This window comes from Phyllostomus discolor, chromosome 3, assembly GCF_004126475.2.
Source record: "Phyllostomus discolor isolate MPI-MPIP mPhyDis1 chromosome 3, mPhyDis1.pri.v3, whole genome shotgun sequence".
In the NCBI taxonomy this organism is placed as follows: domain Eukaryota; kingdom Metazoa; phylum Chordata; class Mammalia; order Chiroptera; family Phyllostomidae; genus Phyllostomus; species Phyllostomus discolor.
This window is the reverse complement of record NC_040905.2, coordinates 10,498,694-10,524,570: the sequence shown is the minus strand read 5'-3', so window position 1 is coordinate 10,524,570 and position 25,877 is coordinate 10,498,694. Positions and strand designations below refer to the sequence as shown.

At 46.5% G+C, this 25,877-nt stretch overlaps 1 protein-coding gene across 1 annotated transcript in view; it reads right to left on the bottom strand.

Moving 5' to 3' along the window:
• CPLANE1 (ciliogenesis and planar polarity effector 1) overlaps nucleotides 1–25,877 on the bottom strand; it is an 85,258-nt gene that overhangs the window by 32,062 nt on the left and 27,319 nt on the right. Inside the window, exons 20-35 of the mRNA XM_036020063.1 lie at nucleotides 21,452–21,590; nucleotides 20,612–20,721; nucleotides 20,286–20,444; nucleotides 20,058–20,166; nucleotides 18,116–18,410; nucleotides 15,616–16,531; nucleotides 13,108–13,256; nucleotides 12,340–12,503; nucleotides 11,543–11,625; nucleotides 10,821–10,900; nucleotides 9,750–9,827; nucleotides 7,404–7,593; nucleotides 4,415–4,708; nucleotides 3,479–4,243; nucleotides 2,160–2,323; nucleotides 966–1,080 (exon numbers count right to left, since the gene is read on the bottom strand). Coding sequence (XP_035875956.1) covers nucleotides 966–1,080; nucleotides 2,160–2,323; nucleotides 3,479–4,243; nucleotides 4,415–4,708; nucleotides 7,404–7,593; nucleotides 9,750–9,827; nucleotides 10,821–10,900; nucleotides 11,543–11,625; nucleotides 12,340–12,503; nucleotides 13,108–13,256; nucleotides 15,616–16,531; nucleotides 18,116–18,410; nucleotides 20,058–20,166; nucleotides 20,286–20,444; nucleotides 20,612–20,721; nucleotides 21,452–21,590 — 3,810 coding nt within the window. The remainder of the gene's footprint in view (nucleotides 1–965; nucleotides 1,081–2,159; nucleotides 2,324–3,478; nucleotides 4,244–4,414; nucleotides 4,709–7,403; nucleotides 7,594–9,749; nucleotides 9,828–10,820; nucleotides 10,901–11,542; nucleotides 11,626–12,339; nucleotides 12,504–13,107; nucleotides 13,257–15,615; nucleotides 16,532–18,115; nucleotides 18,411–20,057; nucleotides 20,167–20,285; nucleotides 20,445–20,611; nucleotides 20,722–21,451; nucleotides 21,591–25,877) is intronic.

Sequence of the window (25,877 nt, the reverse complement as noted above, 5' to 3'; positions counted from 1 at the left end):
CTTAACACCCAGACAGGACCCCCGTCGCACCGAACTATTCACGCACGCAACTGAGCCTGCAGACACGCTTTGGAGGACTTCATGAGAAAGTGGACCTTTTAAAAATTCATGTAAACAAAACTGTTTCAGTTTAATCTGTTGTTGCAAAAATAGGTAAATAGGGTCGCCAAATTTAGAAGGAATGCTTGAAAAGATTTGATTAAAAATACAGGTTACATACAGCATGTGGGGAAAGAAGGGGCAGGGTCTAGTGAAGGAACGGGTTTAAGTGACCCACGGACGTGGACAACAGGACAGGGAGGGGACTGACTGTGGGAGTGGGGGGCGGGGCAGGGGAGGAAAGGGGGGACATTGGTACAACTGTAAGAGAACAACAACAGTACAATAAATAAAATAAAAAATAAAATATAATAAAATTTTAAAAATAAAATAAAATACCGAATTAACCACATTATTTACCAAAATAATCCTCTGTATCACCTCAATGATTTACAAATACAAAGTGGAATGTGAGATATATGGACTTGGTTTTAAAAATGTAAATATACTTCTGAAATATAAAAAAATAAAATAAAACATTGGTTACATAATAAACCCGTATTGGGGACATCTTAGAGGAACCTGAAAGACATAACTTCACTGAAATAAGAGAAACCCAAATAACACATAATGTGCGTTATAATGTGCACAATATAATGTGCATTCAGATGTCACAGAAAAAAGCAGAGTGATTTCAAGGATAAGGAAGTTACCCGGGCAGCTGCCCTAAAGCACAGAGTTGGACTGACCCTCAAGTTGCTTCCACTTCACGACTGCGTGCCTGCTGCTCCCGGAGGGAGGGGCCCGGGAGGGCTCTGTCTACACTTCAGGATGCAAAGAACTGGGCAGAGGTCTCCAGCGAGCAGCGGACTGGACCCACGGCAGGTGCACACCGGGAGAGGGCGGGCGGGCAGCACTGTGCGTACCTTGGGTTGTGGAGCTATTTCTGAATCCTCGTCCGGCCGGAGAGCCACACCCGGTTTTGTCCCTAGTTTCTCTGATGGCTGTTCTTGCAGCTCCTTCTCAGCTCGCCGTCTCCGCCTGTGACAAACAACAGGCAAAGTGTCAAATAAACTTTAACTGTTTTAGAAACATCTATTTTTCATTTGTATCATGCTATATAGGGAGACTGTTATGAAAATATTTTCAATAAACTATTTTCAATGGCATTTAGTTAAATTAGCAAGCTATTCTGCCACAATATAAGCAAACAGAGTGAAAGTCGGGGACACGTGAGCGTTACTGCTAGCTCCTCTACTGCTGAACTGACTGTTCTGGGTAAGTCACCGGCATCTCAGGTCAGAATTACACCCTGCAGGGGATTTTCAAACTCCTTTCCTGCAGATTCTAAGCTGGCCCCAGGGGCCCTGTCAGAGGCCTCCATTGCCCATTGGAGGAAGTTAAGCACATTTAGTCCTCTCAGTGAAATCCCAGAGGGGGGAGGGGCAGGGAAGAGGGCCTAAAAAGTTAGAGGACTTCCTTAGAAGAGGGAATACCTGGGAGGGTGGAAGGAAGGAGCCATTTCCGGAAAGAGAGCACTGACAGCAGAGTGTGGGGTCTGATAAATGTGAGCATCTCCTAGACTCGGAAACAACCTACTGGTCAGCACTCGTGGGCAACACCCACTAGGAGCACAAGACTGTAAATGCCCTCGCTGTAAGTCCCGGCCTCCTCCTCACGTGCACACTCCCTAGTGTCCTGAGGCAGTTCCCGTACTCCCCTCCTGCCTCCGGGACAAGAGCCGGGGGACAGGGGAAGATGAGTGACCATGCGCGTCCGCCCGGTGTCCTGCCGAGGACACGGACTACTGCACGAGCGAGCAAGCGCCTGTGCTGCGAAGGTAACTGTTCGTCCTGTTACGGGAAGATGCGAGCGCATCCGCCAGCCCCTGAAGGCCAGGAAAGAACTTAATAAAATGGGGAAAATGACAGCATTTGTCTCTCACAGCACAGGAGTTTTCCTCATCACAAGATGCGTTCCAAAGCAAGACTCCTGGCAAGTCTGAAGCTGTGTTTGGGTAGGAGGTCGAATCAGTCAACTTCCGTCCCTACATCTGTGTTATTGTAACAAAATCCTGCAGGCATGTGACAGTCTCAAATCAAATGTCACTTGAAACTCGCCTTTTTTTGCCGTCCTTTCCTTGCTTCGCTTCAGCAGGTCCCGCTGCGCCCCTGACAAGTGGAAGGGTCCCAGGATCGCCCAGCTCAGGTACGCCACGTGCTGGTTTCAGCCGGCTTTGTCCAAACTCAGAGAGGTTTTCCACTGGAGGACATGGGGCTTTGTACTATAAGAAAGAAACCATATCAATTTAAAACTACACGCCTCAATCATGCAATAAGTTAAAAAAACTAAGAAAAACATTTGTTTAAGTTAAACTAAGATGTCCAAGAGATGGAACCTGTCCAAGAAAACGAATTGATTAGACTGGTAAGATGAATAACCTGATCTTAAAGGGTAAGTGATTTTGGAGTGCTGGAAATTTCAACTGGGTTGTCCTATTTCAAAAACTAAGCTGGAAGTCCTCGTCTTCCTAATTTATTTCCCATGTTGAAGACCTTCCCTCTCACACATGAGATTACGTGTCTAGCCTGGGCTGAAGCACTCTGGGCAGTGGCAGGATGGGGGGGGGGGGGGGGAGTTGGGCGGAGCCTGTCACAGGTGCTGCAGGTGCTGCAGGTGCTGCAGGTGCTGCGGGTGGGAACCCCAGGGATTCGTGATGCTACTCTAACAGCATTTCTGTAACTTCTTGTGGAAATCTCTGTTTTTGTATTCCCTTATTCCTGTCTTTCCTGTTCATAATATGTTCAGAAGAAAAGAAGGCATGGGAGCACTTTTTCTGAGAAATGACCATTTCTTTTCCCAGGACCGTCCTCAAATATCAGACGTGCACCAGGAAACAAACCACTCAATGACCTTCCTCCCATGTACTGACAACTTACAAAATTAGAACCTACACAATTTGAATTTCATAAATCGAAGGTTTTGGTGGGTTTACCAACAGTGCATCTCCATGTTTTAAGTGCTTTAAAAAGGCATCATTTTTACACGTGCAACACAGACCTGGGTCGATTTAACAACTTTCACCTCTAACAGACTCGAAGGCAATCATGCCACAATTGTTAAGAACCCCAGACAACACTCTCTACCCTCTATGCACATGCGCGCGGAGAGATGCGCTGGTCGTTTGTTTCACTGCTTATTTCTTCTGTGTGTGGAAGACATGCGTGTGAAAGAGCTCAGAAAACTGGTACTGATGTACAAGAAAGACCTAAAACCTTTAAAATGCCCAACTATTATCTTAAACTGGATGTTTAAGCGTCACCCATCAGAGCAGCAGCCTTTTTACAAAGAAACGTGCAGCAGCGTTTCCCTGGGTGTGCGGCATGCACGTGCAACACACACAGGACCGCGCTCCCGCACCCCCCACAGAAGCGCTCACCGGGTCCTCCTGCAGGAGGCGGGAGGGAAGTAACGGCAGCCCTGGGTGTCTGCCGCCTTCTGCAGCGGCTCTGAGAGGCGCGGAGGGCACTGGGACTGGTGCTCCTGAGACGGAGGGAAATGCACAAGGAGGCCTAAGTTGCAGGTGCAATAGTGGAAATCCACAGGCGTTCTGAGCAGACGTCTCCAGGGGCCCTGGCTTCACGTCAAATACTTTCTCTGGCTTTACAAACATTGAAGAGTCCTGCTGGGGTGTCAAGTGTTCTTGTCCAATGCGCTGGTCCAAGGTCACATGCTTAGAGGCTTCTGTACTGGTCGTTTCTGCCCCTCTCTTCTGCTCGGCGGCCTTTGGCACGGCTCCCACGTTATGCTGGCTCAGATCCGGATGGGGCACTGCAGGAGTGTGCACTGCTCCGTGGGGCAGAGGCGGCTGGGAGGAAGCGGGAGGCCCCCAGGCCTCTCTTGGCTGTGGCAGAGGCCCGCAGGGAACTTGCAGAGCTCTTCCTGCCGGGAGGAGAAGGGGCTTAAATTTGTGTTTAGGCTGAAACTGAAGCAAAGGAAAACCACCATCCGGTCTAAAAGCATTTGCAGCTGGGAGAAATCTATGCGTGTTCGTAATGGCAGACGTGAGCAAAAGCTGGAGGTGAGCATTTGCAGCAGGGGCTGGGGGAAAGGAAGTCGTTGGTAAGCTTTCAGATGCTGCAGGCAGGCCGCTGTTCTGGGGTTGGCCTTCCAATGGACCAGGAATATTCCCATGTGGAACATTCTGGAAGAAAATGAAAGCTATTATGTATCACAGACCCCTTATTTTGTAAATGATGTTCCATATGTCTTGGAGGAGTTGGGATGTAATAACTGCCAAAAATGTTGTTGACTCCAACAACAAAAAACCACCATCCAATGAGGACACCTCCAGTGGCATTCTGGGGCGCGTTACCTGTGACTCTGCCTTGCCACTCTGATCAGACTGCACGATTCCTTTCCAAGAGGGTGGGCTCTTCCCGCCAGGGTCTCCTGTGCATGCTCCCACCGACGGCGGTTTAGTGAACGGCCTCTCCTTCAGACTCCCGCCGGGGTCTTCAGCATCACCACTCCCTCTGGCCAGGTGCGACGCCTGGCTTCCCACCAGCGGCGCGGACGGAGACTGCTGAGCACACAGGTGTCCACCGGGGAGGTTAGCAAAGGACGACCCTACTATCTGCATCAGACTCAGGAAGTTGATCTGTTGCAGCTACAATGAGATAAAAATTAAAGACACAGCTGAAACTCTAATGAAGAGAAAACCTAAAGAATCAACAGCCATTGGCTGAGTACTCCACAACAGTCAGACCGCTGTCTCGGCACCTGTAGGATCCACGAATGCTGAGCAGGAAGCAGGGCTGGGAGAGATTTTTTTTAAATGAGGAAGAAAAGAACAGCCTCCTGCCTTCAAGGAGCTGTCAGCTGGGAGCACGCACTCACGAGTGAGACTTGGGACGAGCTGTGAAGCAGTTTACACAAACGTCCCAGGGATCGTGGAGGAGCGACGGATGGAGCGAGGTGGGAGTAACTGAAGAAACCCTAAAATGGCATGTGTGTGAACAGGTGTTCAGGAAACAAACCAGCAGAGAAGGGCACTCAGGGAAAGGGAGAGGAAGATGCTAGGGAAGGGCCGACAGGGTGGATGGTGAAAGCATGCGCCACGGTGGGTAAACTCTGCCGCGTGCCACCAGATCACCTGAGCAGCATTAAATCCCAGGGGCAGGTCACACCCAAACCAGCAAACTTAGGACATCTGGGAGTGGGAGCCAGGGTTCCTGTGTTTTAAGGTGACCAGGTAGCTTTTCCCAACCTGGGCCCAACACAATGCCTCCTACCAAGAAGACAGGCGAGAGGAAGGGCCGCTCTGCTACTGACGAGGTAGTGAGCGGCGAATACACCGTCAGCATCCACCAGCACATCCACGGAGTGCGCTTCAAGAAGCGTGACCCTCAGGCACGCAGAGAGATCCAGAAATTTGCCCTGAAGGAGATGGGAACTGCGGATGTGCGCACTGACACCAGGCTCAGCACGGCCGTCTGCACCAGAGGAATTAGGGACGTCCCGCACCGTGACCAGGTGCGCTTGTCCAGAAAACAGTGCGGATGGAGATTCACCAAACAGGCTCTATACGTGGGTCACCTACGTACCTGTCACCACTTTCAAAAAGCTACAGTTAATGTGGATGAGAACTCGCTGCTGATTGTCAAACAATGATAAAATTAGAGGGAAAAAAGCATAACCAGGTGCTTTAAATGTACAGAAGAGCCTGGGAACCCCTATCAGCCACTGGCTCCGACAGAACGGGAAAGCTGCAGCAGCTGTAACGAGGCGGCAGGTCAGTGCACGGTCGGTCCTCAGACCCTGGCGTGCATCAGAACCATGGGAGGGCCTGTCGCCGCACGCTCCACTGAGCTCCACCCCACCCCCAGAGCTGCTAAAGTCGGTAAGTCTGGGGGGGGGCCTGAGGATCTGTACTTCTGACACCTGGGCAATGGTGACTGCTCCGGGACCACACAGGGAGGACCCAAGGGTGTGAGAGGGTGTGACGGGAAAAGAGGGGAGGTAAGAGCTGGTCGAGGGGTTTTTCATGCCCAACACAAGAACTTGCACCTCGTAAAACAAACCAACAGAGAAACACTGCAGGTTAAAAACAGGTTAGGTTCCCTTCAATTATAAAAGAAATGCATGCTTATTACAGAAAAAAGTAAAAATGAAAACCATTCATTAACCTATCCCAAAAGATAGCTGATATTTTTGTGTATTTCACTATTTGTATTTTAAAAAAAATATATCAAATTGTATACAAATTTGTACCTGACATTTAAGCAGAAGAATACAGTATTAAAACAACATCTGAAGAAGAATGTCCTAGAAGATGCACAGAGAAGACCAAGGAAGGGTGAAGTCCTCAGACTCTACGTAAGGTTGGCCACAGCGATAGAAATAGCAAGTGCGGTGCTGACCTGTGGGCAGGGGAATCAAGAGGGCAGTGCCCCCCAATACACTGGACACCGGCGGGGAAGGCAGGCAGGGATGACTCTGAGACGCGATCCGTAAAATCTTTTGGGTCTTCCGAATTCTTTACAGATTTTGTTAAATACACAGGCCAGGGACCAGCAAAGTCCCCAGGTAATCTAAAACACAAGTTTGAGAACTGCATCTGAAACCTGAAGCTGTTAAAACAGGTAGTGTTGTTAAATGGAAAAGCAAAAAGACTGGGGAGAAGAAGAAGAAAGTCAGTTTCAGCAAGTTTCACAGGACAGTGGAACCTGTGGAAAAAGTATTCTCATCAGGGCCCGTAGTTCAAAGAAATCAAGAATCACCCGTAAAGGTGGCACATTACATCACGTGCGTGGAGGCTTAGATGGGAGGGAAATGAATGTTTCGGGGAGCAAAGCAGGAGAGGAGAGTCATGGCAAAGGTTCGGGGGACAGGGAAGAGGAGAGCCCGGTGCGAACAAGGGGATGGGAGTCCCAGTGAGAGGCACCTGCAGGTGCGGCCGGCGGTTTCAACACAAGCCAGAGCCAGGTCTGAAGGGAAGCACTGTGGCATGAGGGGCTGCGTCAGAAACCACTCTGGGCACCCTCGGGCAGGAGTCTGCCGGTCTGCTGCTCTGACCACCCCCCACCTCCCCTTGGTGCACCTCCGCATCTCCACCTGCGTGCCTGTGCACAGGACAGAGGTGCTCGTGGGAAGCGGGCGGCCCAGCCCGGGCTCCGGGCCTTCCAGACCGTGGAGCTCCGAACTCCTGACTGACACAGGGTGCGCTGAGCGCAGACACCGGGCAACTGATTTATCGTCCACTCATCCCTTCTGGACGTCTGTTTCCATTTAAAACTCCTACGTAGATATACCGCATGTCGACTTACTGCACGTATTTATGTATTTACGTTAGGTGTGCGTACCTGAACTAACATGAACATCTCGTCTTGGAGCATCTGCCTGACAGAACCGGAAGAATCTGGGGCCCTGGGCCCGTCTCTCGGGGGCCCGGGGGCTGCGGGCACGGGCGAGCGTGAAGCGGCCCTGGCTCCATCGGACACCAGAGGTGGGTCTGCGGGAGGCGTCTCTTTCCACGATGCGGAGAGCCGAGCGCTGCACGGGGGAGCATGTAAACGAAAACCACACATTAATCAGTAAAAAACTAGAAGTCTATGATCCAAACACTGTGATCCTCCCTTTGTCTTCTACTTTCGAGGCTTTCTGAGAGTTTTCGGGAAATTTAGGCCCCGAAGCCCACCTCTCCGTGCCCCTCACACCTGTCGCCCACCAACCACCTGTGGTCAGCAGTGACACACCGCGGTGCCTCCACTGAGAGACAGCGCCGTCCAGCCCACACACACACACCCCCCACGGGGTTGCAGGCCGGGACAGGCCACACTTGCGTTTTATTCGCCTGGCCCCCGGAGGGTCTGCGTTTGAAACCTGTGCAGTCACTCGAATTAGCTGTATAGACTGTGTAGTTTGGTCTGAGAATATTTTCTTTGACTAAACTGAGTGACCCAGAATGGAGTTAAGAAAATAGGAAACGTATAGGTTAAAAAGATGTGTAACTCTCCTGGCTGGCGTGGGTCAGTGGATTGAGTGCAGGCTGTGAACCCAAATGTCACAGGTTCGATTCTCGGTCAGGGTACATGCCTGGGTTGCAGGCTATGGCCCCCAGCAACCGCACATTGATGTTTCTCTCTCTTTCTCCCTCCCTTCCCTCTCTAAAAATAACTAAATAAATAAAATCTTAAAAAAAAAAAGATGTGTAATTCTAAGACGGGGACAGGAAGTCCTGGTGATCGTCACTAGAGGTAAAATAAGTTTGTGAACATGTCCTTTCCCAGCAAAGCAGAGTTTATAACTATAACTAAACCCTAGCCGATAAAAGAAATCAAGTGTGTATTTTACTTTTTTGCCGGACGACGCCCAGCCACCTGAGTTACGTTGGTCAGGGCTGCTCTTCACTTTTGCAAATAGAATGATCATTTGGAGACGATGCTCACACACAGCAGATGCCCGTGTTTTCTGAGCGAGTCAGCTTCACAGACTAAGTCAGGAGTGGGCATCATCTCATCGCAAGAAAGTCACCACTCTCTCTAAAAAGAAAAGAACCTACTAAACTGCATTTACATTTACTTGGGCTTACTCTCATTTCCTTTCAGCAATATTTGCCTTTTATCAAGCATCTAATGTCACCAACAACAAAACTTTACTTGGAAAATCCACGAAAAAGAGGCATTACAACTGACCTGCCTGTTTTAAGATGACTTTATGTTGGCTCTTGCTTTCATCAAGTAGCAAGACGATAAATTCTAATTATGGGTAATTTCAAAGGAAAGCTGTGTTACACTATCCTCCTTTTTCAGCACGATTTCTATGCACTAAGCACACTCCTCAACCTCTGTAAACCAAATTCAAAAGACAGCCCTGGATGAGTCTGTCCTATGAGAATTAACAGCATTTGAGCCCTGACCGAGGGCCTCTGGGGGTCGGAGCGTTGTTCTGTGCGCCGAAAGGTTGCACGTTCAACCCCCGGTCAAGGCACATACCTAGGTTTCGGGTTCAACCCCAGGTCAGGGGGCGTATGGGAAGCAACCAGTCAATGTTTCTCTCTCTCTAAAATCAATAGACATATCCTCAGGTGAGGATTATAAAAAATAAAAATAAAAAAAGTATTTTCTTTAAAGATTTCATTTTTATTTTTTTAAAGATTTTGTTTATTTATTTTTAGAGAGACATGAAGGGAAGGAGAAAAAGATAGAAACATCAGTGTGTGGTTGCCTCTCACGCACCCCCTACTAGGGACCTGGCCTGAAACCCAGGTAGGTGTGTGCCCTGACTGGGAATCGAACCCATAATCCTCTGATTTGTAGGCCAGGACTCAATCCATTGAGCCACACCAGCCGGGGGGTTGGGGAATGCATTTTATATGAAAATATTTTAGAGGCTGAAAGTGAGCAACAACCACACCTTTCAATAATACAGCAACTACATTTTTTTCAGAAAAGACTGTTGTAAAACAATTCCTGTATATTTTTAAAACACACCTGTTTAGAGGAACATGTTTCAATAATAAACTTAAAGGTGTCATACATGTGTACCTACATTGCTTTTTCAATGCTTCATGTTGTTTTCATTTTATTCCCACAGCTTTTGGTGAAAACATTTAGTAATTATTTCAAAATGGTACAGTAGGCATCATTTCATTCTCTTATCCATTTATAAAACAGGATAAAATGGGTACAGTATGCAAAAATGCTTACCTAGAAATTTCTGAACTTGTGTCTACACAAAATGAATCAGGAATGGTGTGTTCAGGATTTGAAAAGTCTTCAATCATACTATTATTAAGGATTAATAATTGCTCAGGAACTAAGATATTCTTCACATTATCTAAGGTACAACTGATTTAATGCTCAGCCATCTAAGAATCTAAACATCCTCTAATTCTGTGATGTTTAGCTCACAATTACAATCTATTGACATTTGTTTCCATAGCAATTAGTCACAGATTCAAACCAAAGCAAAGGCTGTGTCCGGACAGCGTAACGTATCGACCTGCGCACGGCTGGCCTGGCCGCTCAGCCACAGAGATGGCAACACCGCAGGGGAGGCTGGGGAGGCCAGGTTGGCTGGGACGCCCCCGGGGAGACACAGGCCCCCTGCTCAGAACACGACACAGCCCAGCATCGCGTCCAAAACCGTAGGGACAAGTTTTCGATTAAGAGAAATACCTACATTACTTGTAAAGGCACACGACATTAAATATATTCTTTTTGTTAATTATCCACAGAATAACTGGACAAAATTTGTATATGAAGACAAAATCTAATTGTTGCCTCTCTTACGCAAGGTAATTCTAAAAGTCTACGATTTTCAAACTCCAGCTCTCCTGGAAACGACCAACTAGCCAGCAGAGGAGAGTGTATGAACATCGGAGCCTCATGGGCGGCGTCCAGTAATCATGCCACAACGGTGGGAGATTATACACACAAAGGGACCCATAATGGCCCTTCATTCGATCCAACAAAAGTGGAATCAGTGGGCGAGGGTGGCCCCCGGCCCAGCTGCTGAGCAAACCCGGGTCTACTCACAGCTACACTTCACTTTACCAAGGCTGATGGTGACAGGAGAAGAGAAGGCCCGTTAGACAGCTGTTCACCGCGCTCTGCTGAGGTTCGGGAGTGTAACATTCACTAAAATCAGCACCCCCACCGCTCTACACTGAAGATACCACATCCCTAGGAGCACAGCGCCGCCAAGACGTCTGTGCTGTAGACCACAAGAAAACCGTCTGCCTGTCCAATGGAGCCACCCGCACCCTCCCCACTCACCCATTCTGTCCAGTAGGTCCTTCCTCCACATGTGTGTCCAGGGGCTCCTCCCTCAGACACCGGCCCTCCCCGGTGGAGTGCTGGTAGAACTGACGGGGCCCAAAGGAAAAGAGGGGAAACGAGTCAGTGTTACTGTCATAGGTATGTTGAGTTTCGGTTAAGCCACTCACTCAGAGTGACAGCAGTTTCAAAACGAGTGAGAAACCAAAGCATCAAAACGCAGGCCCGGTCCTGCCCCGACCAGGTCTTTATACTGTGTGACTTCTCCTGGCCCTCACCCTGGGCCACCAAGCATGCTCAGGTACGGTGTATTTACAAATACACTACATGCAGCCATCACTGCCCAAGTGGGGATGTTGTGAAAACACCTACAAAGGAATTGTTTCAGTAAATGGAAATGTCTGTGTTCTACCTGGAAATCCAGTGTCTTCGCAGCACGTAAAAGTGCATTTATGTGCAAAAACGGCACCTTACAGTTGAATTGTATGTTCTGAATAAAGACTACCTTCACACTCTTGGGTATACTGATGTGCTACAGCACCTTGGGAGGTGAGAGTTTCCTGCCTGAAGTGAGAAGGCAGCCCACCAACCGCAGACCCGCTGCGAAAGACGAGCGCTGCCCGCACAGCTGCGCTCCACCGTTCCTGGGGGCATGGCTGGGCGTTCTGAGCGGGAACACTGCTGTGCGGCCGGAACAGCTCACCCGATAGTCCCGGACTTACTTCCTCTAAGAGCTGTGGGGAGGTCTGCATGCCGGTGCTCACAGCGGGACTTCGGAGACATCCCACAGGTTCTTCAGCATCTTCTGTAGGGGAGCGAGGAGGAAGGGAAGCTGACCATGTGAAAGATAACCATTTGATTTTTTAGGTGGTTCAGGGATATTACAGGAAAATTTTTTTTAATATTTATTTATTTTTAGAGGGAAGGGAGGGAGAAAGAGAGAGAGAAACATCAATGTGTGGTTGCCTCTCACGTAGCCCCCACTGGCCCACAACCCAGGCATGTGCCCTGACTGGGAATCGAACTGGTGACCCTTTGTTTCACAGTCTGGTGCTCAATCCTCTGAGCCACACCAGGCAGGGCAATTACAGGAAAATATTTAATGGCAGAAATATTTTATGTTCTCCCCACAGAAACACTCTTTGAGAACACCTAGAAATAACCCCTCTTCGTCCAGCGATTCTGAGATAAGCCCTGAGAGGCCTGAGATGCGTGTGTGCAACTCGTAAAGCCCCAAGAACTCCTGTCTTGGGGAGACTGCCCGGGGAAAGTTCGCAGAGCCAGCTTTCAGGAGGACAGAGGCCCACAGCAGTCACAGGAGCAGGGCACCGGGCCTAATCATTCAAATTCAGGTTAGGAGTTAATGTGTTCAATACTTCATAAGTATTAAAGTGTTTTAATTTTTGGCTTTAGGTTATTATAAATGTACTGATTTAGATATGACTAAGTTATTGAGGATGATTATTCACCAATTTCAAATTAATAAAGCCAAACAAAACGATTAGCTATGCAAACTAACCTTCATCGTCTGATGGGTATGTATTCATTTCCTCCTGTGTAAACGTTTCTATTCCTAAAAGATCTGCATCGATATCTATAAATTCTTTTTCAGTATCATTGGTGACAGAAGTAATATGGTTGCACTCTTTTATTTCAGGAGCTTCGGCTTCAGCGGGCATCCTACTGACAAAAATGAAGCAGCCAAAATCATAAGTCATTCTTGGACACAAAAAGCTTGCTTTCAGTTGATTCCACTCATTGAAAAAGAACAGACTTAGTTTTATATTTACACAGTCTTGTGTGTTTCTACCCTTGTCTGGGCCGCAGCAGAAGCTCAACGAAAGGCTGCACAATGAATGGCTGAACGTCCCCATTGTTATTTACTCCAAATATTAGAATAAGGTCAATTTATCTAAATCTGCCACTGGTACACAGGACTCTCCCAGACTTGGGATTCAAAGGCATCGCTCGAGCCTTGCTTCAGTGTAGGAATGGATGGACCGGTCAGCTCCACGTCCTCTGGTGAGACAATCACTCAATGCGATAAAGGGCTCTCTTGGGGTGAATTTACGCCTCTCTCAGAAGGTGGGAGGCAGACCAGCAGGGCAGACACACACTTTGCAATGACCTGTTAAAGCACTTCTGAAAGGACTCACTTCTTGGCTTCCCGGTTCAAGAACACTTACTCCTTTAACGTCCAAGGGTTCCTTCCATTCTTCCCTTCGAGCCCAAACACCATCAAGAAAGGTGTCATCCACGGAACAGAAGCCTGTGACCGGCAACTTACCTCCAGATGCTTCGACCAGCTTCATCGTGACCATGTCCCTCCTCGGGCCCAGCGTGCATGGGTCCTGCCGCCACGCAGCCAGCGTCGGTCTTGGGGCCACTCTCAGCTCTGGGTCCACTCTGACACCCCGTGGGAGGGCTCTCTGGTACCTGACACAAGCCATTTGTAGGAGAGTTCATTATTGAACCCCATACTCTCATTTTGTGTCTACATTACTAATATTTTCCATAGTTTCTCCTGGTTGAGTTTCTTATTCCTTTATCAAGCACAGAGCACACACCTGCAGCTCACACCTGATATCGAAGCAACGGTCGAGTCTTCATTCCACCTGGAGAACACAAACCTGACCACCTACACAGAACCCGAAAGAGACCAGCCTGGCAAACTTGTAAGGTGATCAGCAGTGTTCTCAGGCCTCAGAAAAAACAGCAGTAAAAATTCAGTGTGGAAAAATGCAATGTGGTTTTCATTGACTTCTCTTTACTATATAATAAAGACATCAAATAATCATTTCAAAATGACATAGTAGGCAAATACATAGAGAGCTAAAAATACAATGGATGTAGATCTTTTATCTCTTTTTTACATATTTAGGTATGCACTACCCAGAAACACAAATTTCAGCAACAGATAACACACTATTTTAAAAACTACCTTAGGGTAACAGAAACTGATCTTTTTTAAAAACCTGCAAATAAAAAAACTCTCAAAAAATAAAACACCTCCCCCCCACACACACCCTTCATCCTAGAATAAACTATTCTTGAATGAGAGTACTTTAAACTAGAACAAATGCAGAAGGAGCATATGGAGGGGAGGTTAACCAAGGTGGCAGAGAGGCTGCTGAGCTCCCCTCCCCTCCTCCCGCGGACACACTAAATGTGTAACCACAGGCACAGCAATGGCTGGAAGAAACCCACAGTGCAGCGCTCTCCTACGCCCCGGGCGACTGAGCGAACACCCTCACTGAAACGGGAAGGCAAGGTTGGGCTGCACACACCACACACTCCACCCCAGACACAGGGCCTACTCCCTGCTTCTCTCCCAAACCTTTGTTAAGGTTTGGACCCCACATGCAACACCCAAACTTTTAAGACGCCCATCTGAGGGACAGGACCCCCAAAACACCTCGCTGTGCAACTCAGGGAGGCTTGCGTCCACGAGCCCCACGAGACCACCGAAAACCAAGAAGCCAGTTCAGCAGGTGCGTGAGCATCGCCGCAGCTCTCCCCACCGGGCTCAGCCCGGAGAGGCAGGCAGGGACACCCACCCCTGGCTTCTCCTGGAAGGGGTCCTCCTGTACACTACGCACGCTGCTGCCTGAGAGCCGGGCTTCTAATTCAGCACACACCTAGGGGCTGGCTCGGACCCTTCCCAGGACCAGGAAAGCTGATGGCCACCTCCCACCCCGCCTTCGCCGCCTCGCCCTACGTGGCCGAGATCCCCCTGGAGTGAGTTTGCATACACATCGGGCACCCACTTCTGCAGCTGCTGACTGAGGGACGGGTTCCCAGGTCACCTGTCTCTGAAGCCAGCAGGGGTCGCCTTCAGGAGTCCCGCAAGGCAGCAGCAAACCAAGCAGCAGTTCGTAGTGGGAGCAAGGGCACCCCCTGTGGCTACAGAAGTGGGCCCAGTGTCTACAGCTGGCAGACACCCACCTCCTGTTCCTCCACAGCAGGGCCTTCACGACAGACTTTGACTCGTGCTGACTGAGGGTCTGGCTTCCCATTGGCCGGTATCGAGGTGGTAAAGGTGATCCACCCCGGGACACTGAGAGCCCCCTGGAGCCGCTAGGCACAGAGGAGGAGGCCTGGACAATCACCGAGGTTTTGGGGACAACCAAAAGCCCTGGCAGGCACACTGACACGCTGCCTCTCCTACACAAGGCCGCCCTGGCCGGCCCGGGGGAGGTGCTGTTCCATCTAACGTGCGGGAGTCAACAGAGGGTCAAGGAGATGAGGGACCTAAGGACCACGTTGCACACAAATGAACGAGACCAATCTCCAGAAACAGACCTTGTAATAGCACTTAAAATAATCTTCGTTTCTCTTAGTTTTATCAACAGACACAAAACCACAAACCCTAAAAGCCTCTATGGAAGTACTTTTACTCTAATTAATTACTTTTAAAAATTTGCCCTGGCTGCTGTGGCTCAGTGGATTGAGTGAAGGCCCATGAATCAAAGGGTCACTGGTATGATTCCCAGTCAGGGACCTGGGTCCCCAGTATGAGGCGTGTGAGAGGCAACCACACATTGATGTTTCTCTTTCTCTTCCTCTCTTTCTCCCTCCTTTCCCCTCTCTCTAAAAATCAATAGATAAAAATCTTTTTAAAAAATTACAGGAACCTCTGGAAGCAAAAAAAAAAATAGGTGTAACACAAATTATAATCAAACTTGTCATTAACTCCATTTCTTAGTAATCCCTCCATAGATGGGGAAATATAAACATAGTGTTAATCTAAAAAGAGAATTCTCCTTTGTATGTAATAGACAACGCAAGGACTTACCTTAATAACGACATCATTCGCCTTGTAGGTCGCAAGGTAGGGCTGCTGCGAAAGCCACAGTGCCGTGAGGATGGCGGCCGTGGAGGTCCGCACACGGAGGACAGGGCTGCGCCCGCAGGGTGCCACGGAGGGTCGCGGGGCGCAGGGCAGCCTGCGGTCGGCCCAGCGCACCATCCACTCCAGCAGCCTCCGCAGGCTGCCCGGGGTGCTGGTCAGCGCTGGTGGAAGCTCCTCCGCGGGGTTAGTATCGCTGCACCGAATCACTTCGAAAACACACCTTCTCCTCTTGACGGGCTTGGGGGTGCAGAGAGCAGAGTCCGTCAGTCTCTGGATCACAGGTTTCTCCGTGTTGCCGTCGTGTGTTCTGTAGACTGACCTTTGTTTTAAACCAAACAATCCACTCTTCCCTTCACCCCTATTACCCTCATTCCAGGGGTTTGCTAGAGAAGGTCCGACCCCTTGACTACCCTCCACGGGAGCTGCAAGCGCCTGGCTTTCGGGCTGTGCAGACTCACGCGGCTCTGGCTCCGGAGCAGCAGCAAAGCAGGAGCCGGCTCTGAACACGTTCTGGCTTCCGGGTGTGCCCTGACGTCCTTTCAGTGTTGTGCGTATATCAAAGAGCAAAGGGTTAAGTTCGTGCTCTCTAAGATGTGCGGAAAAACTGGTTAGAAATGGAATGCCAGGATCCTTGGAACCACCCATGTCTCTTTCAAGGACATAGCTCAAGAAGAGTTCAAGGAACTTCACATATTCATCATCATCACGCTCAAACTCCCAAACGCCTACTACGGGAAGTTCATTTTGTAATAACTTTTCATGATCTTCTTGTCTGTTAAGATTTTCTTTCTGATTACCTATTTTCTTTTTATCATTGGGCTTAGCAATCAATGCAAATTCTATGTGATTTGGGGCATCTCTACAACAAAACAAAATTAGAAAGGACAATATTGACGATCATTTAATCACTAAAATTCTTGACAATAAAAATTCTCTCCATTGATTAAGTCATATCTTTTTTTTCATGCCTCGATGATCTATCTTTCAAATCAGGGGGTTGGACTAAAGGATATATCTCTAAGTGTTCTCTAGAGCTGAATATCCTGAATATAAAAAATACCACACATTCATATTAAAAGGGAAAGTTTGTGTTACAAGAGATTAAAATGTGCTCACAGAAATTTCCCTATTAAAAAACATGAACGCTGCCCTGGCCAGCGTGGCTCAGCAGCTGGTGGGAGCCTTGTCCCATGAACTGAAAGTTTGCGGGTTCAAACCCCGGCCAGGGCTCATCCCTAGATTGTGGGTTCAAATCCCGGACAGGCCTCACACAGAGGCAGTGGATCAGTGTTTGTCTCTCACATCATGGTTTGTCTCTCTTTCCCTCTCTCTTTTTCACCCCCCTCCCTGTCTCTCTAAAAGCAATGAAAAAATGTCCTCAGGTGAGGATTTAAAAAAAAAAAAGAATGTTATTCTGGGAGGAAAAAGTCCTAATAGGCTAGAAGACAAATGCAATAAAAACCACACGGCACCAACACACGTCAGTGCGTGGTTCTCGGCCCCCTCTGGCGTCCACCCTCCCCAGCGACTGTACCAGGTGCTTGAGCGAGCAGGACTGCCGCGGACCCCTTACCACCAACAGCGTGGGGAGGGGGAGTTAAACACTTTCTACTGCTATTAAACCTGTTGGGCAGGCACATTAACTGCCAACCATAATTATTTTTAAATCTGTTTTCTTTCAACGTGGTCCTTGGGGCAGAACACAGACCCCCAGTTCCCCAAAAGAGAAAGAAATAAAAGGGTCCTTAGGCACTGGGCTGAAGTCGCCACCTCTGTGTCTCTCCTCATTACCAATGCTCAACGGCAGCCTCCAGGGCATTCCAAACAGAAGCTGCTTGGTAAAACGAGCACACCACTTATGTGGTTGAAGCAGATGTTTGAAGTGGATGGAATTACCTCACTTAAGCAAGATTATGGTCAATTATACAGTCTTTCAGTTGTGAGAAGGATAAATTGCATTTCAGATACTAGAATTATAAAGAAAAAAATCTGCTTAATTCACAGTAATAGGGGTTTAAATAACAACACTCTCTCAATTTATGGGTAAGTTCCAAAAATGAATGTGCAATTTCCTTCCCTGGAAACTTAAAAAAAAAATGACATAGCTAACCCAATAACCCTAAATTATTTAAGTCTCAAGATTACTAAAGAATTAAAAGTCTTCCAGTGAACTCTTGGATTTAATCTAGTCATCCAATTTGTCACTTTATACAGGTGACAAAACTACTTCATCTCTCAATAATGGTTTCAGTAGGTTTTCAAGTGCACAGTCTCATTTTGCGGGAGGAGGCGGGAGGGCGGGGGGCACTTCTCCCCGTTGCTAGTACAATCAATCGGTGAGTTGCTGGGACTAGAAATCAGCTCATCAGTTGCATGAAAATATTGAAACCGTTTTTTCCCCCAAAGGAAGTGAATGCCTCCTATTAGGAGATCTCCACCGTACCTTTCAGAGAACTGTGTCCTCCTTCTTTCTCCCACCGACAGAGCTTCAGAGACAGTATCCGCGTCGTCGCTGTGCACCAGAGAGCTGCCCAGGTCGGTGAGCGTGCTCCTGCTCAAGCTAGTCCCCAGGGAAAACCTGTCGAAACCTGCGCCCTCGGCCAGCAGCTCTTCTCCGGCCGGCTCCCATATGTGCGTCTCGAAAGCTCCTATGTTTCTCTGCACACGCCTCAGGGCCTTGACCCTCACTTTGTCCATGGAGTGCATGAGGACCGACATCGCTTCCTCAGCGTGGGGACCTAGAAGGAAAAGAACAAGAGGCTTCACAGTTCACTGAAAGGCCCCAACGCAAGCCACAAGGGGACCCAATTCTGGTCCCTCCCGGGGACATAAAATCTAACCGACACAACGGAGCCTTTATTTCCCCATTCTCATGGGTCATGCTTTCAGTGTTCGTTGGAAAGCCACCATCCATGCTTTAAGGTAGAACTGCAGAGGCTAGAGAAGGTCTGCTAAAGAACAAAAAGGGCAGCCCTGGCCGGGTGGCTCAGCTGATTGGTTGGGGCTACATCCTGATGGTTCGATCCCCAGCCAGAGCACAGGCAGGAGTCAGCCAATGAATGTGGGGATGGGTGGGACGAGAGGTCGATGCTCCTGTCTCTGTCTCTGTCTCTGTGTCTCTCCCCCTACTTCCTCTTAAAACCAACTTTTAAAAATTAAAAAAAAAAAATACATAAAATGGACACGACTCAGACTATAAAAAGTGTGCCCTTGAAAACAAAAATTAAGACGTAATTTAACCACCTCAAAAACCAGAAGAATGACTGTAAAAAGAATCACTAATATGTTTTCTAGTTCCACAGTGATAAATAAGAGAAAAACGAGTATAATTTTAGCCAAAGAAACAAGGACACCTTTCCAACTCCAACTAATGGGAAACAATAGGGAGGAAAGTTTTCAAGGCTGCCTATTAAATTTTAAACATTAATACATAAACAAAACAGTTTAGATAATGTCAAAGTCCTAAGAAAAATATAAATCACAAATATAAGTATATTAATGAAATAATGTACAACCATAGGACACAAGTAGACTTAAATACTAGATTATAGTTCTAAAAATGTGGGTGATTTGAATTCTTTAAAAATTTCCACAACATGGTCAATGTACTTAATGCTACTGAACTCTACACTTAAAATGGTAAATTTTATATTATGTATATTTTACCACAATAAAAAATAATTCCCATAAGGATATATGGAATGCATAGGATAAAATTAGAAGCATAAGTAACTATTAAGAGAAAGGAAGAGGGGGGAGGGTTGGGTGGAGGGGCTGAAACGGGAGTAGGGGGCAGAAAACTGTACTTGAACAATGATTGAAATAAAAAAAAAAAAAGTAAAAAAAAAAAAAAAAAGAGAAAGGAAGAATACTAGTTTTCAATATAATACCGACATCATGCAAAGCACTATATGCGCATTTATATATTTTATCTTATTTAATCCTTTCAGTACACATTTGTAAAGCCACTGTTAATACAGTCATTTACAAATAAGGAAACAAGGCCCAGAGAGACGGAGCAATTTAGTTACTCAATGACTAAGCCCCGATATGCAGCCAGGTCTTTTGTCTGACGCTCCGTGATGGGAAAGTGCCCGCCTTCTCACAGCCCTGTCTCGAAACGCACAAGCACTAGGAAAGCGGTCCTGTCAAAACACGACGAGCCCTGGCCCGCCCTGGCCCGCCCTGGCCCGGCAGCTCCGTCAGAGCATCATCCCCACGCACCAAGGCTGCAGGGTCGGTCCCCAGTCAGGGCCCATCCAAGAAGCACCGTTGAGTGCGTAAGTAAGTGGAACAAATGTTTCCCCCTCGCTCCCTAAGAATCAATCAATTAAAAATACGAGAATCTTCAGCAGTTCTATCAGATATTAAAGAAACGACAGTACCTTTCACGACACACTGCCTGAGTCTCTGTTGAAGAGAGTGGTATTTTTCTCTTAAAGGAACCCTGATGTCCTCAGGATTGGGAAATGCTCTCACAAAAATCTCTGCTACCTTTAGGAAAATTCAGAAGTGGGTTGTATGAGCAACAACATTCTTCATCAAGATAAAGCCCTTTGAAGTCTCTGATTCTGACTCAGTGAGCACCCGCCTCCACCCCCGTCACCTGTCACCTGCCGGATCGGGGGCAGTTCGGCGACGAGGCTCAGAATCAGGTCCTGAGTGAGCTCCTCGGTGTTGGCGAACCGGGAGAAGGGCAGCATCCGGCAGGCCCACTCCACGGCCCTGAGGCAGCACTCCACCACGCGGGAGTCAAACTCCACCTGGAGACCCTAAACGGGCATGGAGCGAGTTCATTTCCCGTTCGTTCACTTTAGACAGGCAGACCAGGATAAATTCAAAAAAATTTGCTACAAACAGTAAAATCTACCAAGCGATAATTTCACAAGTCGTTCTTGTTCATGTTCCCTGATCCTTTTACGGGGGCAAATTAAATTACCTTCCTTCCTACCGCGTCTTCTCTTGCCTTCTGATACTGTCTGCAACTGTAGGATAACTGGTCCCGGACGTGCAGCATCCAACACACGGCACAGAGCTCCCGGAAGCAGCCTGGACCAGGAGTGCAAATACGAGAGAAGGCTGCGTGAGCACGCGCACTGCCGGAGCGGCCCTGCCTCTCTCAGCTCGGGACTGTTCCAAAATGAATGCGTTTCATTGATTGTAAAAGGAGCATATGGTCATGATCAACACCTTACGTAAAAGTTATGGAGAACTTTTACAGACAATATATTATTCTAGAATATTTCGTGATGTAAAAGTTATGGAGAATTTTTTCGGAACGTAAAAGTTATGGAGAATTTTTACAGACAATATATTATTCTAGAATATTTCGTGCATGTCAGTTTCATACAAATGCTGAAAACATAGATAACGACTAAATAAATGTGTTTACTAGTAGTTCACTTGCTTTAAACTTTATAGTATGTTGTGGATACTTTTCAAGCCAATATGAACAGCTGTACTTAATACTGCACAGTTCATTTTTTTGAAAATCACTTATAGATAAGCATTTAAGGTTAAACATTTAATACTAAAACAATTTCCAATATCAAATCATTTTCTTTATTGAAAGCAATACACACACATAAAGATACATAACACCATATTACGCTGTTTTCTTTTTTCTTCACCTAATATATCTTGGATATCTTTCCATGGTGGTAATATACAGTCTTTTCATTGCCAGTAGAGTATGGAAACTTTCCCAAATCACATGTAAAACATATCATTACTAATATTAGGGCCTGATTCCTAAGCAAGCAGTTTGTTTTGGACAAACCTATTGCTTTAATGGAAACTTCATCAAGCTTCTTGTCTCCGGCTGCTCCAGGTCGAAAGAATGCTATGCCTCCTACACAGTAATTAAGTAATGACTGAGGAAAAGGACTCAGCGAAGAAAGGGACCCTTTCATCCGAATCTGAAAGTAAAGAATGACAGAATACAGTGTCAATATAAATCGGTTTTTAAGGAAACTAAAGCAACCAATGGCAGGCAAAGACATACCACAGAGAATGGGATGCACAACGCAGTTCCTACACTATGTGGGAAAACAGCCGTGGAATCAATTGGCTTCACTTTCAGAAATGTACCTCACAATTTTAACTTTTTAAGATTTTAAGCCCTGGTTGGCATAGCTCAGTGACTGAGTGCGGGCTGCAAACCAAAGTGTCGCAGGTTCGGTTCCCAGTCAGGCCACATACGTGGGTTGCAGGCCACGGCCCCCAGCAACCACATATTGATGTTTCTCTCCCTTTTTCTCTCTCCCTTCCCCTTTCTCTGAAAAACAATAAATAAAATGTTTTTTAAAAACGATTTTATTTTTTTTTTTAAGATTTTATTTATTTATTTTTAGAGAAAGGGGAAGGGAGAGAGAAAGAGAGAGAGAAGCATCAATGTGTGACAGATATCTGTTGCCTCTCACATGCCCCCAACTGGGGACCTGCCTGCGACCCAGGCATGTGCCCTGACTGGGAATCAAACCAGTGATATTTTGGTTCACAGGCTGGCACTCAATCCACTGAGCCGCACCAGCCAGGGCCCACAATTTTAATTCTGAAATTCACCAGGTTCAATCTCAAGAGAGAAAAAAAGATTTAATCAAATTACCTACTTGTCACTCAGTTATGATTGTATAAGATTAATATTTTTTCCTTTCTCCAAAGGAATGATAAGGAAAATAAATTTAACAAAATTTCATCTAAAATAAAACTATGCGTAGTACCTAAATCAAATACAGAAAAAGAAAGGTAGATCTACATGCATAACTTTTGAAAAACTAATCATAAATGACAGAATTAGAAAGTCATCTTTTTGGCAACTCCTAATAAAACAAGGACTCTAGCGAGGACCATCAGCAAATGCTAAATTAGGGAAAAGGTGGTGGTTGACGGTGCCTGTGACAGCTGGTGGGGCTGACCCGAACTCACCAACCCATCCACCCACAACCACTGACAGTGATGTAAGGGGGAGGGTGGAGAAGCACTAGCTGGCTGTTACAAAACAGTCACGGGGATACAAAGTCCAGCACAGGAGATACGGTCACAATTACGTGTGGTGCCAGGTGGGGACCAGGAAGATCGGGGGGCCACTTTGTAAAGTATGTGATCGTCCAGCCACTGTGCTGCACACCTGAAACTAATGCAAAACATCACATGTATATTGTAATTGAAAAAATATATTTAAAAAAATAAAATACCGAAAACACATCCACACACATATGCATGTATTCACACATACACATGGAAAGAAAGCAAACTGGGGAAAGATGAAACAATATCCAAGGAACAATATCTAAGAAAATTAAAATCTGGTGATAGATTCTTTTTACTTTCCTTAACAAAATTTTTTTTTAAGTTTCCTTAACAAAAAGTTTTACAAAACACTTGACCCACATTTTCATGCCTTGTTTTTTATGCTACCAGGGAAGTAGTTGTTCTATATAGCTTTTAATCAAAGATATTTTAAAAGAGCTTTAGATCTATAGAAAAAGTGCAAAGATTGTACCACAGGGTGTTTCCATCCACTTTCCTCTATCATCGACAACTTACATTAGTACGGTGCCTTTGTTATAATTAATGGACCGATACACTGATACGTTATTAACTGTCGACCACACATTACTCAGATTTCTATAGTTTCACTCACTGCCTTTTTGACATTCTGCAATCCCATCCAGGACACCACATTCCATTCAGACATTATGTCTCTGTAGGAACTTCTGGCTCTGACAGTTCTCAGACTCCTCTTGTTCAGTTTTGGTTTTTTATTTTAGTTTTTACTTCTTGGTCTACATCCTAAGTAAACTTAGCCAGGTACTTTTGGTAAATAAAAGCTTTTAAAATGTATATACATACATCATTAATTTTTTTTCATGCTAATATTATGTCAAATGAGAATCTATGACCTGGGGAGAGCTGGTGAAATTGGTCATGTTTATACGTACAAAACATTTCAGGAAGGATACATAGGTATAGTGGTTGCCTCTGGGGACTGGGAGTCCAGGATGAGAGGGAAACTTACTTTCCCTAACTCCTGATTACCACTGGCCTCCATGATTTCTGACGAGAAATAAGCCATTGATCTTATCCCGTGTACAGGTGAATGGCTTCTCTTGTTGCTTTCCAGATTTCCTTTTGGTTTTTGGCTGTTGACTTCCGACAGTTTGTGCCATGTCTAAGAATGGGTCTCCGAAGTCATCCTACTCAGCGTTGTTTGGGCCTCTTGGAAGTGTAGACTGATGTTTTTCATCAAATTTGGGACATTTTTGGCCATCATTTCTCTGAAGTTTCCTTCTGTCCCTTTCTGTCCTCTCCTTCCGGGAATCCCGTTTGCGTACTGTGGTACGTCTGAGCATGTCCCACAAGTCACCAGCCTCTGTTCATTCCTCGTCGTCCTTGTTCCCTTCTGCTCCTCAGACAGCATGGTCTCAGCGGACCCATCTTCCAGTGGGCGGACTCTCCTGCTTGTTCTGGTCTGCCGTGGGGCCGCTCCCGTGAACTTTTCAAGTCAAATATTCTACTTCTCAACTCCAGAATGCCTACCTGGTCTTCTCTAAAAAAGAACTTCTATCTCTTTATTGCTGTCCTCTTTTTAGTGAGACATCATTCTCATTCATCCCTTTAGTTCTTTAAAAATGGTTTCTTTATTAAACATATTTAAGACAGCTGGTGAAAATCCTTGTCCAGGCAGTCTGACATCCGAGCTTCCTCCAGGACAGTTTCTACTGGTTGCTTTTTCCCCACGGGTATGAGCCATACTCTCAAGTTCTTGAATAAACGTTCTCTGGATGGCTGCAAGTCTTTGGTTAATATCTAGAGTCCTGAAAAACTTAACCCTGACAATCTGTGCCAATATTCCCATTGTTTTGGGAGAAGAGCAGTGTTTTCGATGACCTTACTCGCCATTTTCCCTGCACCTTCGCTAGCTCTTTTGAATTACACTAGGACACGCAGCAGGCTTATTCAGGCTGTTGGCAGAATTGCGTTCCATGTGGTTATAAGACTGAGGTCCCCTGTTTCCTCGCTGGCTACAGGCTGGGAGAGTTCTCCGTTTCTAAAAGCTGCCTTCATTGCCGGGCCTTCCATCCCCTTTAGCCAGCAGGTGGGCCGAGCGAGTCCTTCTCACTCCTCTAGTCTCCCCGTTTGCCTCCGTTCCCTGGTCTTCCCTTTGCACTGGTCTCGCTGGATGTCTCTTCTGCCTCCCTTCTTTCTTTCAGTGCTTTTGTGGTTACACGGGGCCAACATCATAAACCAGGATAGTCTCCCTATTTTAAGGTCAGCCAATTAGTAATGTTAACTCCATCTGCAAAGGTCCATCATACCACATTAAGGCATTAATAGCATTCTGACTACCACTTGCACCATGCTTTAACAAGTAATTTAGTACTTGTAAAAAAAGATTTTACAAGGAGGAATGTCTTTAGCTGTGGTGCCAATTCTAGCAGAGTCCACAGTCTTTACATGCTGGTTGATTAACTGAAACTAGGTTAGGTGAGATTATTGTCAGGAGTTGTTGGCAAGATCAACCTGCAATGCAAGTATAATTTATGATTTAAAAAAAAGTTTTCTACAATAGCCCTGGCTGGTGTGGCTCAGTGGATTTGAGTGCCAGCCTATGAACCAAAGGGTTGCCAGTTCGATTCCCAGTCAGGGCACATGCCTGGGTTTCAGGCCAGGTCCCCAGCAGGGGGTGTGTGAGAGGCAACCACACACTGATGTTTCTCTCCCTCTCTTTCTCTTTCCTTTCCCTCTGTCTATAAATAAATAAATAAATAAATTTTAAAATAGTATTCTATAATATACAATTTTAAAATAAAGTTTCCTATAACAAACATTCAGGTTCAATATATTGAAACGATTAAAACCAATCTTTTTCAATAATAGAGGAAAACTCTTTGTTCTCCTTAGTAAACATATTTAAAAAATTGGGGGGATGATAAGTTATAGGATGAATACAAACACTTCTCTCTAAAAAAAAGACTAATTTCAACACCAACTTGATAAACAACTTCTCAGCGCCTCCCTAGGGGGTCTGTCCTACTAAAAAAAGTCATAGATTCTTGTCTTAAAGGTAATAATCAAGGGCCAAATTAAGGATCCTCGGGGCTAATATTTACTTCCACATTCACGGAGAGACAGGCCCCAGGCCCACAGAGGGCCTGCAGCTGGACGAGGGGCACAGCGCAGATGTCCCGTCTGGCTGCAGA